Source organism: Protomyctophum parallelum, assembly GCF_964188405.1.
Source record: "Protomyctophum parallelum genome assembly, chromosome: 20".
Classification (NCBI taxonomy): Eukaryota; Metazoa; Chordata; class Actinopteri; order Myctophiformes; family Myctophidae; genus Protomyctophum; species Protomyctophum parallelum.
Window position 1 is genome coordinate 24729964 of NC_139718.1, and position 17749 is coordinate 24747712.

Genomic DNA, 17749 nt, shown 5'->3' on the forward strand with positions numbered 1-17749 from the left:
CTCCCAGTCAAAAAACACTTTGTTTGAAATAGACACTCATGCTTTCCAAGGTGTGATTTGGGCTGGGAGGAGTAGGACTAAGGCCCTATACGTCCTCTCTGGGGGGGGGGGGGTACTACCTGTGAGTGGGGAGTGTTGGCTGATGAATGAATATCAACATCCTAATTAATACATCCTGATAAAATTATGACAGGCAATTCCTGCTGTCAAAATATGACCCCCCCAGTTAAAAAACACTTTGTTTGAAATAGACACTCATGCTTTCCACGGTGTGATTTGGGGTCCTAAGGATGAATACAAAATGAATATCAACATCTTAAAACCAAAATGTTGGTTTGAGCTCAGGGGGGTAACTACCTGTCAGTGGGGAGTGTTGGCTGGGAGGAGGAGTAGGACTAAGGCCCTATACGTCCTCTCTGGGGGGGGGGGGGGTACTACCTGTGAGTGGGGAGTGTTGGCTGATGAATGCATATCAACATCCTATTCCTAATACATCCTGATACTGGGGGGTCAATCAATCAAAGCTTGTCGAACTCTGCAACTCTGCAGCACTTACGGTAACCAGGGGTAACCGACCCGGGTCTCTCGCGTGATGATGACGGCTATCGCGAGAGACCGATGAGGAAAAGTGAAAAATCAAATGATTGATGCCTTTGTAAATCGGCTAGCTCGATATGTATCGGCAAACGTTCACGGACTATTGTAGTGTCAAACAGACGTATCAAAAACATATGATTTTAGACCACAGGTTACATTTCAACCCGAGGTGCACGAGGTAGATCTGCATACGGTACTGGACTGGAGTTCTACTACTACTACGGGTGGAATATCTGCTTTGCTAATTATGCTAGCAATGCTAACGTTAGCTAGCGTAGCTTTGTTTACATCAAGTGCGCGCCTGGGATCTTGTAACTAGCGATATTTTCCTCTCACAGCGGGAGCTTTGGGGGTTTGTTCAGCCATCAACGAGGATACGGATTTGGATGTTAGATGGAATAACTTGGCCAATACACCAACTATCTGTGCTGCGCAGCGTTTGCTTGATTTATTTTTCTTTCTTTTTTTAAGCTAAAGCTAGGTAGCTAGCACAGCTTTTCACCATGGATCGTTTGATCTAACGTTACGGTAACGGCAGATACGTGACTGTGTAGGGGTAACGTATCCACAGAGGGGCTAACATCAACCTGAACTGTGATCGGATATAACTGCGCTGGGAGAGAGTCGTGATCATCAGCCCCGGCGATGCTAACGCTAGCTGGCTACATGCCGAGCTAACGGTTTGCGCTTTTTGTGACACCGTACACCACCATGTTCGCTTTTGTTTATTATTTATTGGACAGTCTTCGCTGACGCGGCCGTTCGGTGTGGTCTCTTTGTGCTCTGTGGGAACGGGGCTGTTTTGTTGCCACGCCGCCTGGCGAGTGTCGCCGACTGTCCATCCACCCTGGGACCCGAGTGCCTCGGTGGTCCCAGTGAGTGGCTGGGTGGCTTGCTTTTTCCCGGGCCGAGGAGGCGACGACGGGAGCATCGATATGAACCCTGTCAATGCCACCGCTCTGTACGTGTCCGCCAGCCGGGCGGTCCTGCAGTGTGATCCGCGACAGCCCCACTCCTTCACAGAGATGTACAAACTGCTGCCCTTCTTCCGTCAGTCCCTCGCATGCCTGGTCTGCGGTAAGCATCACGCATTTGTGTTGTTGTTGTTGTTTTACAGATTTTATCCTGCTGATTGAATGATGTGAAATTGTGAATTCATACCGGTGAGCGGTGACTGCGTTCATATCACAGGGACAAACTAACGGAACATTACCTTTTGTCAGAACCAAAACTGTACCGCTCATCCAAAGAGGACTCTCACTTGGCCAGGGGAGTGAGAGGAGGTATTAGCTCTATAAACTTAAGGCAGGGCTACTCTATTACACCTACACTGTAAAGTGTAGTGTTTAACCCTTGAGACTCTGTGTACACATTTGATTTAACCAATGGATCCATAACTTGATTACATGTGTATACTACTCTAGATTTGCAAATGAATGAATGAACACTGCTGAATTTACTGTGTGTAGTGAGTGAGTGATGACAGAAAGTGTCTCACAATGATCTGTGTGCTGCGCAGCAGGTTTTCACTGTTGTGGTCTCCTTGACAACTGAGGCTGAGCCCTGGTAGCAGCTGGCTGCTTCCTCACTATGCAAGAAGCGGGCACCCCCGCTCAGTCCTGACAGTGTACAGATGACTGCACTGTTGTCTGCCACATAGACCATGTGTATCCTATTCATGGCTGAATTCACTTAGCTCAGCAAGAATCTCAGCAGGATTATAGACGGGGGCAGAGCTCATATCACACTTGACATTATAGATACATGTGTCTTCATAACAAATTGTATTTGCTGGCATGAAGTGATCAAGGGATGGCAGGGATTATATACACAAGAAACTTGAAACCAGTCTGGTCTGGTCTCAGTCTGATGAAATGGAACTGGTGGTAATTTATACTGTAGCAAATTTGCTGATGTTGAGAGGCGGATTAACAGACCCTTTACCTCACAATTATTTTGTCCCAGGTAAACTGCTCCAGGACCCCATCGCCCCCACAGACTCGTCATGCCAGCATTACGTTTGCTTGAGCTGCAAAGGTCAGAAGATGACAATGAAGCCGGGATGCAGCTGGTGCAAGGACTATACCTGCTTTGCGGAGAACAAACAGCTCTCTGTGTTAGTCCAATGTTACAGGCAACTGTGCTTGTACATCACTCATTCCCCACTGTTGCAGCTAATCAGCAGCCAGGTGGGAGGGTCTCCAGAGGTCATGGACCTCCTAGAGGAGGTCCTAACGTCGAGCAATGACATGGAATTGGAGGTGGAGGTGGAGCTGGAGGCGCAGGAGCCAAACACGGTGCTAGAGGAGCCCAGCTACTTGGCTTTGGCATCCCTCACACCCATGGAGGCGCCACCTGTCCCTGCTGAACCCTCAGCCAATCCCCAGAGTTCTTCCTCTAACCCTGCCTGTTTCAATGGACCCCGTGACTGCAATGGACTGGAGGAGCTGGGTCCTTCCTCCCCAGAGCTGGAGGTATGTGAGCTGGTGGAGGAGCAACCACAGGGTGGCCTCACTGTGTCCGCAGCTGGCTGCGGTGGACTGGAACTGAGTCTGGCCTCCAGGCCTTTATCATCTACACAGGCCACTGTGTGCTCACTCAGGGACGGGCAGTCGGGTAGCAGGGACCTGGAGGAGGGGGAGGTGCTGCTCCTCAGTGTGGAGGAGGTGTTACAGACTTTGGATCCTCTCCAAGCCAGTAGAGACACTCTTCACACGCAGCCAGACAGGACACTCTCGCACTCGCACATACCCTCGGACAGAGCACACACACACATGTACATACAGCTGGACACGGCACACAACTACACGCAGATTCAGACGGACAGGACTCACATAGGCTGCAGCCACGGTGCTCACACGCTCACCTCCTCCACAGACCCCCCTCCTCTTCCTAAGCCCCCGCCACTCCGCCTCAACCGAAAGCGTTCACGCTCGGAGGGTGACAGGGAAATCGTGAAGCCCATTCCCATCACCTCCATCCTGCAGGGCACCATCTCACACCCACACACTCCAACCCCATCTCACACGCAGCAGCCTGTGCTCCACTCCTCGACTGTATCTGCGCATGCTTACTCCTCCCTATCCAACGGTGCGTCACTCAAGCCCAGTCGCCCTACACCCAACCACAGTAAGGGTGCCAAGAAGCACGGCGACCAAGCTCCAAAGAAGCCAAACGCCAAGGTCCGCAGCGGAGCACCCAAATCCAAGGACCGCAGCAAAGACCCGCGGATGCTGTCGGGCTGTTTGGTGCCGCCAACCCCAGCCAAACCCCCATATAAGAAGGCTGTGGAAAAGAAAGGCTGCAAGTGTGGCAGGGCTACGCAGAATCCCTCCGTACTGACTTGCCGGGGACAGCGATGCCCCTGCTACTCTAACCGCAAGGTGAGTTCTGAGACCTTAAATGCATCATTCACATGGAACATTATAGGGGAAAGTGGAATAATGGATATCATATTTCTTTGCAACAGTTATGATTATTAAATAAATAGGAGAGCTATTTGTTAACCAAGATAGAACTTACCAACAACTAATATTGCACACAGTACCTTGTTTATGTTTTGTATTGTCAATGCTGAGTGGAGACTTTTGAATGGGGCCAGAGTATTTTTATTTATTTATTTTCCCTATTTCATCATGGAATATGAAAACTCCTACTTTCTACAAGGCATGGTCAGTCTTGCCAAAACAAATGGAAAATAGCTCATAACCCAAAAGTCATAGAACTTCATTGATCTCCAAGCAATCTGTTAAAACAAGTCCCAGAGTCAGTGTAATGCAACATTGTAATGAACCTGGGCATTGTGTTTTGTCTTGAACCAACTTTATGAAGTGACAGCGAATGTTTCTTTTGTCAGTGTGTAGCTGGCTTTTGACAACCTGGCCTCGTCAACCTGCCAAAGTTACTGTATGTGCAGCTGTACGCCTATGCTATGCTAGAGTCAGTTCATTAAATAGTGTTTTTCCACCAAAAAACCCTATTGAATTTACATTTACACTGCACCAAAAAGTCAATATTCCCTGTCTCCTTTGCCAATATATCACTGTTATACTGTCTGCAATGCTGTGGCTATGCTATTTACTGTTCGTGCACTGCTAATGCTGTTTCTGCTGGTCAAATTGTACCGTGGATCAGTATCAATTCAAAATGGGAGCAGATCGATGCTAAGCTTTTCGTAATATGCCCCCTGACTTTGGATCTAATTATTCAATTTTGCACTTTTCTCAGGCATGCTTGGACTGTATCTGCCGTGGCTGCCAGAACTCTTACATGGCCAACGGCGAGAAGAAGCTGGAGGCCTTCGCTGTGCCAGAGAAGGCACTGGAGCAAACGCGGCTCACTCTGGGCATCAACCTTACCAGCATCACCGCTGCCGCAGCTCTCCGCAACCCGGCGACCACCAGCATCCACGGCAACACCCTCCTCAATGTCGCTACGGCAACGGGAACCCCCGTGACCACAGCCTTTCTGTCCCCTAGCCCCCCACGAGAGTCCAACTACGAGGACAGCCTGGAGCTGCTCATTGGCTGAACGAGACTCGGGACTTCCTGATTTCCTTGTTGGACGGAGGATACAGACGGCTTGGTGCTGAATGAATATGACAACTGAGCAGCGTGTTGGTCAAAATGACACGTACCTCTCCCATAGATGGGGAGGTAAGGCAGCTATGGGTCTGTCCTGTCCTGTTCTTTTGTAATCTTCTTTGTTCTGTGTCAGATAAAGCAGAACACAGCAGAGCAAGAAAAGCATCGGCGTGCCAAAGCCTCATGCATCGTCCTGGGTGCCAGTCTGTTGGTAGTTGCTAACAAATGAAACGCAGAGATCTGGTTCCCAGGTGCTTACTATATGGTTCACAGACCACAGGCGTAAGAGGCAATAGGAAAATTCCACACCAGGTTTTGTGTTTATTAGTGTGTGCACAATTGGATGGATGTGTTTCTTTTATAAGTATGACTGTATGTATGTAAGTGTGGATTGGTAAAGTGTGTAGTGTGAATGAAAACCATTTCTGGTTTATCATATCTGATGGTAAACTTATTGCATTGTCTGTGATCAAAGTATTACTCCACGTCTGGCAGGCATTGATATTCAAGAAGAATCTCATTAAAGTCTGAGTTATACTTGGTCACGCACTGAAAATATCTGAGCAACTAAGTAGTATAAATCAGGCTTAATCCTGTATGTGTTCAGACTCCTGTTGTGATTGAATGTCATTGGTAATCTACAGAGACCTACCTTCGATTCTCCTCTCACTCACTCATCCCAAGTACTGTCTATTAAGTTAACTAATTTGTCTTAATGAACTTGACTAATGCAAGTGCTGTACAAGGCAAGCCAGAGGGAGATAATGTCAGAGCCCTTGGCTGGCTCCGAGGTTTCTCTGTGTGTGCGTGTGTGGATCGCTGAGATTTACTGTAATGTCAGCAGGTCGGGGGTGGAGGTGATATATAAGCACTTACTCTGATTGATTGGTCAAATTACAACTGGGACCTTCCTTGGTTACCATAGCAATAGCAGCACCATGAGCTGAACCCATAAGGAGCCTTTCACTCCTCTCTTACAGAGACACATAGTTGTTTACAGTATTGCCATGTGTAGAATAATTGTCTTTTTAAGACATTATTGCAGTTTGCTACTGGTATTGAATGTGAGAGTATGCATGTGTGCATCAATAAACCGAAGCCATAGGTTGCCACTGTCGAGACAAAACAATGTCCTCTGCGTTTCCCGTTTTCCTAATTGTAGTTTCCCAGCAGATCAGAGACCCAACTCAGAGACTTTCTGTTTTAATACTGACTTGAGTTGGCACCATGTTTTGTTAACGTCTGTGTTGTTTTGGTTAAGGCACCTTGAAACACCTTACCCTCATTTAACTCAGAGGGGGTGTATTGTCTGTGTTTGTGTTTTGTTTACTGTCTCAAACTATATCTGTATATGCGTCTGTGAGTCCTGAGATGGGGGGGACTCAAACTGACCAAACAAACACGTGATTGGTTCTCCATTCATAGACCAGGAAGTAGCGGGTTGATTTTTATTTGTGAATATGATCCGTCTGCCTTTGTGTCTGTGCGTTTCAGTATGTCTTTCTTTTGGGCATTACTTGAACCCTAACTATTTGTTTTTGTTTTAATTATTTTTTATTATTTTATATGTAAGAAACTCCTGTTAACGGGAGGGACTGTTCTTGTTCAAACATTCACTGCCACATTATGGAAACAATACAACAGGATTAAATGATAGTTTTTTACTTTTTCAGTTCTGTCTTTTTTTGTGGTGTGGGGGGGGGGGGGGTGTCTGGTTCCTGGTGACTGCCTGGTTGACCGAGTTATCAAGTTTCATGTCATTATGTAAAGTGGATGCTTTAAGATAAGTATATGGGACGTATACTGTAGAATAGATCATACAGTACATGGGTAAATGGCATGGGTAAATGACCTGCGGGCCACATGTGGCCCGCAGGTCAATATCCCAATATTGATTTTTGATCTATTTATTTATTTCAACTGTTGCAAAATTTACTTTTTAGTACTTTCACTATTAGTAGCTGAATGATAGTATTATGAACTATATTTTTGTCAGGTGAAACCTGACTAATGAACGCTCATGAAATGTAAGCGACCGATTTGCAACGTAGTTTTTATGTCCGTTGTATTTAGTTTATAAATAATGAAAATACAATTAAAAAAATAAATTCAGGATTTCTATTCAAATAGCAAAATAGCTGATCTACAAGCTCAAAACGCTTCGCAGTGGGATGCGTTTTGAGCTTGCTGAGTTTGTAGATCTCTTGAATTGCCAATGTATACATCGATAAAGTGGTTAAAATGATTGTGATGCTGTATTAACTACTTTTTGAGTAGCCAACGCTAAAATCTAAAATGAGACAAATGCGAGTTTGCATGACGAATATCCCCCAAAAGATGACGGCTGACCGATTTCCAACTTATCCCAATGGCCAAATCAACATGTGTAGGCCTACTAGTGGTTCTCAAACCTTTTCATGTTAAGGACCACATTCAGTTCCGACGTGGAACCCAGTTTGAAAATATTTTGTGCCAAGCTTCTAGATCCGTATTTATGACTAGCTAACATCGTATACATTGATAAAGTGGTTAAAATGATTACTGATGCTGTAACTACTTTTATGGTTCTTGGGGGGCAAGGACCCCTGGGCGTCCCCAGACCCCACTTTGAGAACCGCAGTAGTCTTAACATTGGTCACTGAGCAGCTCGAACTCAAGCAGTTCAGGGTTAAATGCCTTGATTGGGAAATTCCATTTACTTCTGTCAATATTTTGAAACTAGATTTGAACCAGCTTTGTTTTCCTAATCAGAACAAAGAGGTAGGAGTGCACACCAATAGTGGGGAGGTGCTGACCACGGGAGACAAAACTTGTAAAGGAAAGGTCGCACAGCTCGTAGACACGATGCAAAAAACGATGCAAAAATGTATTGAAAGAATAAAACCATATGCCTTCTTCAGGGTTTTCCTAATCAACCAAACCAATTTAGTCTAGATTAATTTCAGTAGGCTCTACACATGCAAGTCTGGAAAGGATCTTGAACAAATTAAGAAAATCAGGAAAAATATTACATGCTGATGAATAAGCCTATCCATATTAGTATAGTTGAAGGTATCCACTAGTATACAGTGAGAAAAAAGACCCCCAAAAGGCCTAAATAGATCAATAAGGAACAGTGGGAAGAAACTTTAATGCAGAAATATGTTTAATGTTGCTCACAGTAAAATATACAAAAGAAAAAGCTTAAGATGCAGTCTACACAGGCAACATGTTCCAAAAACACTCTTTCTGGCAGCATCACAGTCTTTACTTCTCCCTGTGAGGCTCATGAGAGCATGACATCTACAAAAAGTGCATTCAAAACAAATTACAAAGTAATAATATTCTAAACATAACTTATAAAGTTCAATTCACATTTTGTCTGGAAACACTGACAGGAAAAAATTAAGTCCCATTCTCTGGCAGTTTGGGATACAAAGATTTGACAAAAAGAGGACTACAAGTGTCATGCGTCCCAACACCACAATTAGTTCTCAGGGGCAGCAGCTTGTTTGCAGACTGTTCAGACCTACTGCAGGCAAGGCATTACTCAATACACGAGTCACACACCAATGCATAGCATCAGTCTGATAACCATAATGCTTCTTTACTTCCATTTCCCAGCAATAAGCAACACTTGATATCACAATAACAGTCTTGACATCCTATGAGACATTGGGATGCGCCGACCATTGACCAGTTCATTCTAACTGGAGCAATCCCACCAAGCCGTCCAGCTGTACTGTACTAGCAGCTTAGGTCTGCCACCTTATTTATGTTCCATGGCCCTGTAGAAAATTATCCACACTTCATGGTCCATACTTTCATTCCAGCCACACCAAGACTTCACAGCGCAACCCAATGGGTTGAATATGCTGTCATCCACTGAAGTCAGGATCCATCTCTCACACAGTCCATTTCCAGTCAGGCATCGTTCTCAGACACCTCACCCCAAGGTTTAGTCTAGCCCACCAGGAAAGCCCCAAAGTAGCTGGCCCTCCCATCCATCTCCATGGTGCTGGCATTGCTGACAGTGATGAAGAGGCGATCTGCAGGCTGCAGGCGAGCTGTGCCAGCTTGGTGCAGGGAGAAAAGGCCCGGTTCCTGACCCCGGGGCCAACAGGCACTCCGGGACGACTTCATCAGCAAGATGGGCACTGGATAGGAACTCATCTGTGGGTCACAGTTCAAAACTTAATCATCAGAGGTATTTAAAAAAGAAAACGTTTGATTACTTTCTGACAGTTCTGTTACATTAAAAATAAACTGGAACATATAGGCTACTGGAAGATCTGTTGTGTTGTACCAGCATGTTTGCTGATATTGTTTCAATATTGCTCTTATTTTTACACTACACAATTATATTTGCAGATAGCGGCTGCCTTTTAGATCTTTGCCTTGCAAGAGACAACAATCTGAAATGGTACATGCACGCAGATACATTCAGTCAATTTGATGGCCACCAGAGGGAGACATTCCCCAGGCTGGCCCAGCAGAATGTGCTGAAAACGTCCAAATGCCCAGCAGAAGCCTCACCTTTTTGTAAATATACTGAACAAGCTGCGCTCCCTCTTCCTCCCCCGTTTCCCCCTCCGTCTCCTCCATGGAGGGGAGTCTGAAGTAAGTTTGGGCATAGATGTAGTAGAGGCCTGCTCGGGGCACCAGCAGCTCCCCGCCCCTCAGCTCCATGTTCTGTAGGAAGGACAGACCCCGCTGGCCCTCCCACGCAGCGATACGCTCCCCCAGATACCCCCTGCTGCTCCGTGAACCTGTTCTCACACACACACACACACACACACACACACACACACACAGACAGGCAATCAGCTAATTTCAAGACTCCCTAAAAGTTATTTTCTTTAATTCATAGAATTTCTTTGATCTTTTGAACATTTCTGAAATTCCGTAGAAAAATGTTATAACTTTCTATTACAATTTTGAACATATTTGCCTATTTACAAACATTTTCAAAAAGTAAGAAAAAACTATATATTTTTTTGTAGTAAAAGAGAAAATAAATAGGGAAAATCATATTTGCTCATGACCATTAGAATTCTTTCTGTGACCCACAAATGGGTCCCGGCCCACTGTTTGGGAAACAGTGGGATAAGACATTGGAGATCCAGAGTGGAGTAGTATAGGAGGTTATTGAGCTCTGTCTGCTCAACACCACCCACCAAGCAGCACTTGTTTCGTCTTAAGATTCTCATACGATGACTCAACACTGTGCCATTCACACTACCAGCGTGTTCTGTTATTCAAATTAGATACAAATGTCAGGGAGGTTCCACTCACAAAATATTTTTTACAGATGTGATCACAGGCCAACACTGCCCAGCAGTTGTGCAACCAGGGCCTTCAAAGATTAAACTGCTCATGGGAGGGGGGAAAGGGGGAAATATCAGTCTTTCTTTCTGGACTGCTTTTATGTTCACTGACATCATCAGAAGTTTAAACAGCACCACCCGCATCACAAGAACGGGATGGGGAGCAGCCGGGGCGGGGGAGGGGGGTGTGGGAGCATCCGGGGAGTTAGTGAAGTAAGAAGAGATGCACATCTGTTTTCTTCTGCAGGTCTCAGCAGTCAGATCGGATCGGATTGACATTGACAAATGTGTGCTACAGGAACCTGCAGGGCTTCAACATGCATTCCTCCGGTCTGACCTGCTCTAGGCGTGGGGGAAGTTCACCTGCCTTTACTAACACATAAAAAAAACACATAACCTGCACTTTGACATCAGCCAAACCTTGTGTTGCACGGTGAAAACACTGAGTGTTAATTCAACACAGAGTTACAATTGAATTATGATTAACAATGAGGATTTCACTATAGCCTATAAGGACACTGGCTGGACCTTTAAAACCTGGTTAATCTCTGAATAGTATTCCATGTGATCCTCCTCACCTTCAGTGGTTGGAGGTTCTCTGGTTGAAGCGACGCCTGTCACATGGGCCGCAACTTTAGGAAGAGGGACTCCTCGGACCCCTGGGGTCAGAATGGGCAGCCCTCCGGTCAGTTTACCTGTTATTGATGAACGATGAGACATTCTGTATAGAAAATACATTTTAGGTGTACTGTACAGTACAGTACAGCAAAGACAGTAGGCTACAGTAAGTCAGTCTTTCCCAAACACTGGGTCGGTTTTGAGAATCAATGGTATACTATAAGTGATACTGTAGCCACAATTTGCAACAGTAGTTTTTTACAATGGTTGAATCTAGAGTTCCAACACCAGCCGCTGACAGCCCATTCATCCAAACAGAAATGTCAGATCTTCTTGTATTAAACAACGGTAAACTCACCAACATACAGAAAGCTTGAATAGCCTACGGAAAGTTTGAATTATCCTCTTTCAATCAAAGTGTTTGTTTCATAAAAATCCACCGTAGACAATTTCTTTTCATAAAAAAAAGGTGTTAATACAAGCAGATCAGACTTTTCTGTTTGGATGAATGGGCTCTCTGGATTCAACCCATTATTAAAAATCGAATGTTGCAAATGTTGTATATAACTGGCTGTGTGGGACAGTGGGATTAATGCAAGGTAAACGTCTTACTTCTCATAGTTGTTGACATCTCCTTCTGGAACCGCTCAGCCATGATCTGTGGTTAAAAAGAAGAAAAAAGAAAGAGTAGGGAATAGAAGTGAGCTGTAACCCAGTAGCAATGTTGATGTACACTGGCATTCCTATCTAGACTAATCTGACTATCTGACTAATAATATATTATACCTTCTCTATGCGGTACTGGAGCTGTTGTGTCACTTGCCAGCAGGGGTCGCTCTTTTTCTCCTCTTCTGGTGTCTCTATGAGACCCTCCGCTGAGCGCAGATTGGCTTTCATCAAACATGACACACTACTCCTGGAGAAAGTCTCCTGCATCTGGCAAGGTAAAAGTCACACAAAAAAGGAACACTGAGGAAAATAGAACTATATTAGATTTAAGTAATCCAACAACACTACACCTACGACTTTAAAGTGTTGTTTTACCGGAGTGTCAGGCAGTGGAGTTTCTTGTATTAGGTTATTAGGCAGAAGAAGAAATTGCCTAATAATCTCCCGAGTTTAAATAAGTACAACAATTTCCTGCTATTGTTTTCGGTTGTCGACTTTTCTATCTTTCCCATATCTTCCATTGTTCAGCTTCATAATGGCCGAACATTTTGGACTCCTAAAATGTATTATCAATGTTTGGATTCCTGATCAAGGCTATTTCTTAGGCTACTAATTTAGAAATGTTGTATTATTAACTCGGACGTCCATACACACCGAATGCATTTGCCATTTCAACTGGCAAGGTTTCCACTGGTTTACAAACCTCTGCAGTGAGCCTTGTGTCATTTCTTACCGTGTTTAGAACGTTGTTGAAGTACATAAAACTGACGGCAACCGCGATGGTCTGAATAAGAATAGCTGCCAGTGTCACGAGTCCCAGACACGGGAGTGAGATAGAAACAGCCATTATGAATAAATAACTATGACGATCAATCCGAAAACTGGCAAACAGAAGTAGGTATAGTTCCCTTCCAGACCCAGCACGCAGCAGGACAAGTCAGCTCAAGATCTGTGCTGCACTTTTGCATGAAACGAGGACTCAGTGTTGGGAGAAAAAAAAGTTTTGTAGGTAGGTGGAGCAGAGACACAAGCATGGTCTACCCTCCTAAACGGCCTCAAGATGTCACTGTTAGAGGACATTAATAAAGAACAGGCTCTACAGGGCAGGCAACATAGTCTTACACAGTTACACTTAAATATAGTACCAGTAAGATGCCCTGAGGGGTGGGGGTGAGAAGCGAAGTTGCATGCACCGTGCTTGCATCCGCCTGGGTGACCGTGAATTCTGTACTGGCCATGTATGGAGCGTGTCTTGAGTGTACAGGTTTTGATGAGGTCAGATCAACATAATGGAATGTCAGAAGAGGTCAGCACCATATATGGAGATCTAAGGGTGGCAGCGGGGGCAGTGTCTTGATTGAGTGTGCAGGGTTTGATGATGGCCCAGGTATGATGGCTGGGCCTTAATTTTCGGGCCTGTTGAGAACTCTACTAATTACTTTGGGGCGGACCCGTCTAGAGTTTGAATGGACAGGTATCAATCAAAAGGAAGACATCTAAGAGGAAGGACGGGTGGGGACACGATCAACATATGTCAGAACAGGTCAGCTCCATATATGGAGATCTAAGAGCTTGAGGTCAGATGTAGAGTTGCTGGCATCTAGCTGATGATTCAGTCTTCTCCATGTATGGCTATCCAGGGTTTGATGAGGTCAGCGTCGTGATCTTCATATATGGAGACGACCATATGGTGACACGACACACTGATGGGAAAAACTCACAATCAACACATAAGAGCAAGTTGCAGAAAAGAGCCATTTTGTTTGTCTCTTTCCTGGTATTGTTGGACGATCTTCTAAGCCATCACTTACTGTAGCTACATTTGCCCACATTACACATGAGGTAAAGTACTAGTAGCCTACTTGTCATGGGAAAGTCATTAAATCTGAAAAGTGGAGGTACATGGCCGTTCCTGCCAGTGTTTATCTGCCAAATATTAGCTAGGAAATATAAGCTTTCCGATGGACGATCTCTTCAAAATTAGAGTACCCTCTAGAGTAAACTGAATCCATTGAATAAAAAATGGGCCGTTTCCAGACTATAGAGCGTCGCAGTCCCACCCCCTTTCATGACGACGAGTGGCCCGGAAAAGAGAATTTCCCATTAATTATTTCCCATAGCGGGACTACGACGCTCTATAGTGGACACTGGACAAAAATCGGTTCTGTCTCAACTGGTCTGACATTAAAAAATGTGCCATTTCCAGACTATACTAGTGGATGGTGTTCAGAGAGAGTTTCATAACAGAGAGAACACCACACTCTCCACTAAGCAGGAGAGGTATAAAATAAAAAGGGGAAGTGGCAGACCATCTAGTGTGGTCAGAGGTAAAAACAGTGCCATTTCTTACTTCGAGTAGGGTTAAATGTAAAAAATGTCTTTAAACTAATTAAAGTAGGCCAATACTTTTATTCATTAATTATTCTGTATTTAACTAGGTTAAAATCTCTCTTTGTATGACAAAAGCTAATTATGATTTAGACAATATTTCTAAATTGTTCAAATTAAATAGATACATTAGACAATAAGAATGTAATAAAATAAAAACGTAGGCCGATATTATTTACAACTTGCCTACATTATGGATATACAGTATAATGTATATATTGTATTGTTAAATAGATGAGATTAACTATAAAATGCCCATTTAATGGGGATCAATAGCCAATTTAAATCGGTAACAACCTTTCATGGCACATATACAGTAAGTACTCTAGTACGCTATTTAAATGCATTTATTTAAACTAAACGTATGACTTTAAAAAAACATTAAAACTTTAATTATGAGGTCTTATTCTGAAGACCTAGCTCGCAACCAGAAAGTAAACAGGAAGTGTTATATTTGCTGGTTTGATGGGGCCCTGGTTCCTGTACTTTCATTCTATCACCTCTCTCCTCCCTTCTATTGTAGGAATGAGGAAATGAGGGCACAGCCACAGGAGTCGGAGCTGCATGATGTTAATGACCTGGGCAATGGCCAACAATTATAACCATAACCTGTATGACGGTATGTTCGCACACAATCTATGCTGTGAGTATACACATATTTATCCTACACATGCATGCACACCAGCCCCTACAAACACTAGCCTGTGTGTGGGTGCACATGCAGGTGCGTGCGCGCTCACACATTTCGATTTCTTTATTTGAATCCACAAATTACAATTAATTTTACAAGGAAACAAACATAACGGGGTTGACAGTTCATGTTCACTTAAGGATACACATGGCACCTCCTTCTCCACACAGACAAACTGCCTATAACAGACGAAACAGAACAGTAAGTTGTTTGGCTTTGCTTTTTGTCATGCCAGCTATTCTTAGGCCACTCATGGTCAGTTTATGCACATGGCCCAGGCTTCCGAATATCAGTATGGCAAATCTACAGCGATACCCCAAGTTTGTTATACTTCCAAGTAATGGTTGATACTTAGAATATTTATCTTGGAATGCCTGGTCCATGTACAAATCAAAGACACAGCCCACCTCCAGAATCAGGACCTCCTTGTGTCTGGTGTCAACAAAGACAACATCAGGTGTATTCAGGATGTTAGCAAAGACATCGCATGCACAGCTAAACCAATCTGGTAACACTCTTGAATGTTATACATTGCTGCACTAGATGGCACATACTTTCGAACTGCATCAGACACTAGGTCAACAATCCGGTCGTGGCGAGCAATATACTGTATAAGTTTTTGTATGCACTACATCCATTTGTTATGTGTGCGATGGATTCTAGGTGTTGTTCAGAATCATGATGGTTTATACAGAGTGGAGTGTGGGTGTCGGGATACCAGATTGACAGATTGTACTTGGTTGGTAGCAGCATTTTTGTACATCGAATGTGAAACAGAGTGATCAGCTGAATCAACACAGGCCAACTTTCCCTGCAGTCGAAGGCCACGCCAATGTTCTTTGGCTTCAGTCTGTTTTGTGCTAAGCAGAACCCTTCTTGCCACACACACACACACACACACACACACACACACACTGCCACTTGAATTAAGGTGACTTGATTGATTGACATAAAAAGGGCCTATCAGCTCAAACACACAATGCAATACTTTGTTTTCAAATTGTTGCGTACAACCATCAGTAGCATTAAAAAGTCAAATACCAAAAAAACTACCATTTCCCCCCCTCTATTTCTCATTCCATTTGTCTTATATGTAATGCCAGCGCTGCTAATCCAAAGCCCGCTCAAGTACATTTTTAAACTATTTTCAGCAACGGGATAATAGTTTTTTTTTGCTGGGTAGATCTTCTTGACCCGGTCGTTTTGAAAGTAGCTCTCAAGTCAAAAAAGTGTGGGCACCCCTGCACTACACACACACACTAGGCTACAGTACATACACACATCCATCACATCCTCTCGCAGCAGGTTCACACAGTCTTCATAAGAATAGGGGCAGGTGTGCCAAAATGAGCTACAGAGTGTGTTGCGCACAATGGAGCACAACACACACTTTATAAATCATATTAACACACATAGAACACAAGTATTAGGGCTGATTGCTCAACTGATTGAAATGAGAATGTGAGAGAAGCTTCCTGTGTTCCCTTAAGTGAGTCAGAATTCTCATGCTTGTCAGAGAGGAGGAGGGGAAAATGTTAATGATACCTGAGGACTGTGCGCCCTTGGGCGAGGAAGATGACACCCTGAGAGACATCCTCTTCTCCAGTCCCATGGCTGACTGACACACAGACAGAGTGTGTGTGTGTGTGTGTGTGTGTGTGTGTGCGCGCGCGCGCGTGTGTGTGTGTGCGCAAGTGCGTGTGCACGTGTGTGTGCCTGTGTGTGTGAGAAACAGAAAGAAATAACGACAGCAAATTCCAGCACCTGAAGCCACAATCACTTTGAGCTGTTTTGTCATCTTAAGCTCTCTCTTCAGTCTTCACACAGACGTCTTTTCTTTTTTTCTTCTACCTTGTCGGTCCGCAGGGCGAGGAAGGTCCACTCAGCTGGTGATCTTTGACTTGAGTCAAAAGTCAACAGCTCCAGGCCCAACAGACCCTGACTTGCTCTGATCCGCCAACGTTCCTGACCTTAATTGTCTCTCAGTGTCGTAGCAATTTATTTTACGGCAACGGTTTCATTACCAACATTATTTGAACATCTTAACTAGTACAGGAAATAAGTGATCAGTACTGCACTTCTTCTCAACAGTATACATTAACGTAGTGTCACACTTTTGCATCAAACACATGTTAAGCTTACATCATTTAAGTTCAATTCAACTATTTATTTTCCCATAAGTGAAAAAAGAAATTATGATTTGGCTGGACGATAACCTATTTAGATAAAGTCTATAAACAGTAAAGGTCCCTCTCTCCACTCCAGTATCTGATTCTGAACTACCCAAACTTAAACAAATCATTAGTACTAAATATGGAATTGTATAAACACATCCACTGCTGTGGAACCAAAGTGTTGTTTGGCCTGAAGCAGAGTTTAAGTAACACCCTGAAGGCACATAGAGGATTTGAAGGATGATGGAAAGACCTCCACCCTCTTCCCTCCTGCACTCGCCTCCTTCCGGTTCCATTCTTCCCCGGGGCTCCGTCTCTCACATTCTTCTTCATAGAGTCCTGGAATTTCCCTGCAGTCCCGCCTGCACATCACACACAGCTGTTTAGTCTGATTGTCATAATTTAATATAATGCTGAGAAATGCTACAACAGCACAATGCAAGCAAAGAGTTGACTCAGAGTTGTTAAACACTGGCGACAATGAACTGTGTGTGTGTGTGTGTGTGTGTGTGTGTGTGTGTGTGTGTGTGTGTGTGTGTGTGTGTGTGTGTGTGTGTGTGTGTGTGTGTGTGTGTGTGTGTGTGTGTGTGTGTGTGTGTGTGTGTGTGTGTGCGTGTGTGTACGCACGCACGCATGTGTGTGCAAAATAGTATACCATTGAACATTTAGTTTCCTTGCAGTAAATCGTCCTAATACTGTAGAAGCATAGGAGCCAAGCAACGA

General features: G+C 44.2%; 3 protein-coding genes across 5 annotated transcripts in view; 2 read left to right on the forward strand and 1 right to left on the reverse strand.

The window, feature by feature from the left end:
- Positions 1-628: 628 nt before the first annotated feature.
- msl2a (MSL complex subunit 2a) lies at positions 629-6809 on the forward strand. Its single transcript, XM_083791227.1, has 3 exons — positions 629-1674; positions 2563-3980; positions 4825-6809. Exons 1-3 carry the CDS (start codon positions 1533-1535, stop codon positions 5125-5127), a joined length of 1863 nt encoding a protein of 620 aa, XP_083647353.1. The 5' UTR covers positions 629-1532; the 3' UTR covers positions 5128-6809.
- Positions 6810-8307: 1498 nt separating this feature from the next.
- LOC310877818 (tumor necrosis factor ligand superfamily member 10-like) lies at positions 8308-12680 on the reverse strand. Of its 3 annotated transcripts, none has more exons than XM_083791772.1 (6): positions 12507-12680; positions 11891-12034; positions 11717-11762; positions 11065-11181; positions 9696-9928; positions 8308-9332 (listed from the first exon to the last, which is right to left on the reverse strand). In XM_083791772.1, exons 1-6 carry the CDS (start codon positions 12618-12620, stop codon positions 9123-9125), a joined length of 864 nt encoding a protein of 287 aa, XP_083647898.1. In that variant the 5' UTR covers positions 12621-12680; the 3' UTR covers positions 8308-9122. The 3 variants fall into 3 exon arrangements, with proteins under 3 accessions (XP_083647898.1, XP_083647897.1, XP_083647899.1); XM_083791771.1 differs by having other exon boundaries at positions 11891-12040; XM_083791773.1 differs by lacking the exon at positions 11891-12034.
- A 2099-nt stretch (positions 12681-14779) lies between these two features.
- ppp2r3a (protein phosphatase 2, regulatory subunit B'', alpha) overlaps positions 14780-17749 on the forward strand; it is a 137973-nt gene continuing 135003 nt past the window's right edge. Inside the window, exon 1 of the mRNA XM_083792355.1 lies at positions 14780-14804. The gene's annotated coding sequence lies outside the window, so the exon portion shown is untranslated. The remainder of the gene's footprint in view (positions 14805-17749) is intronic.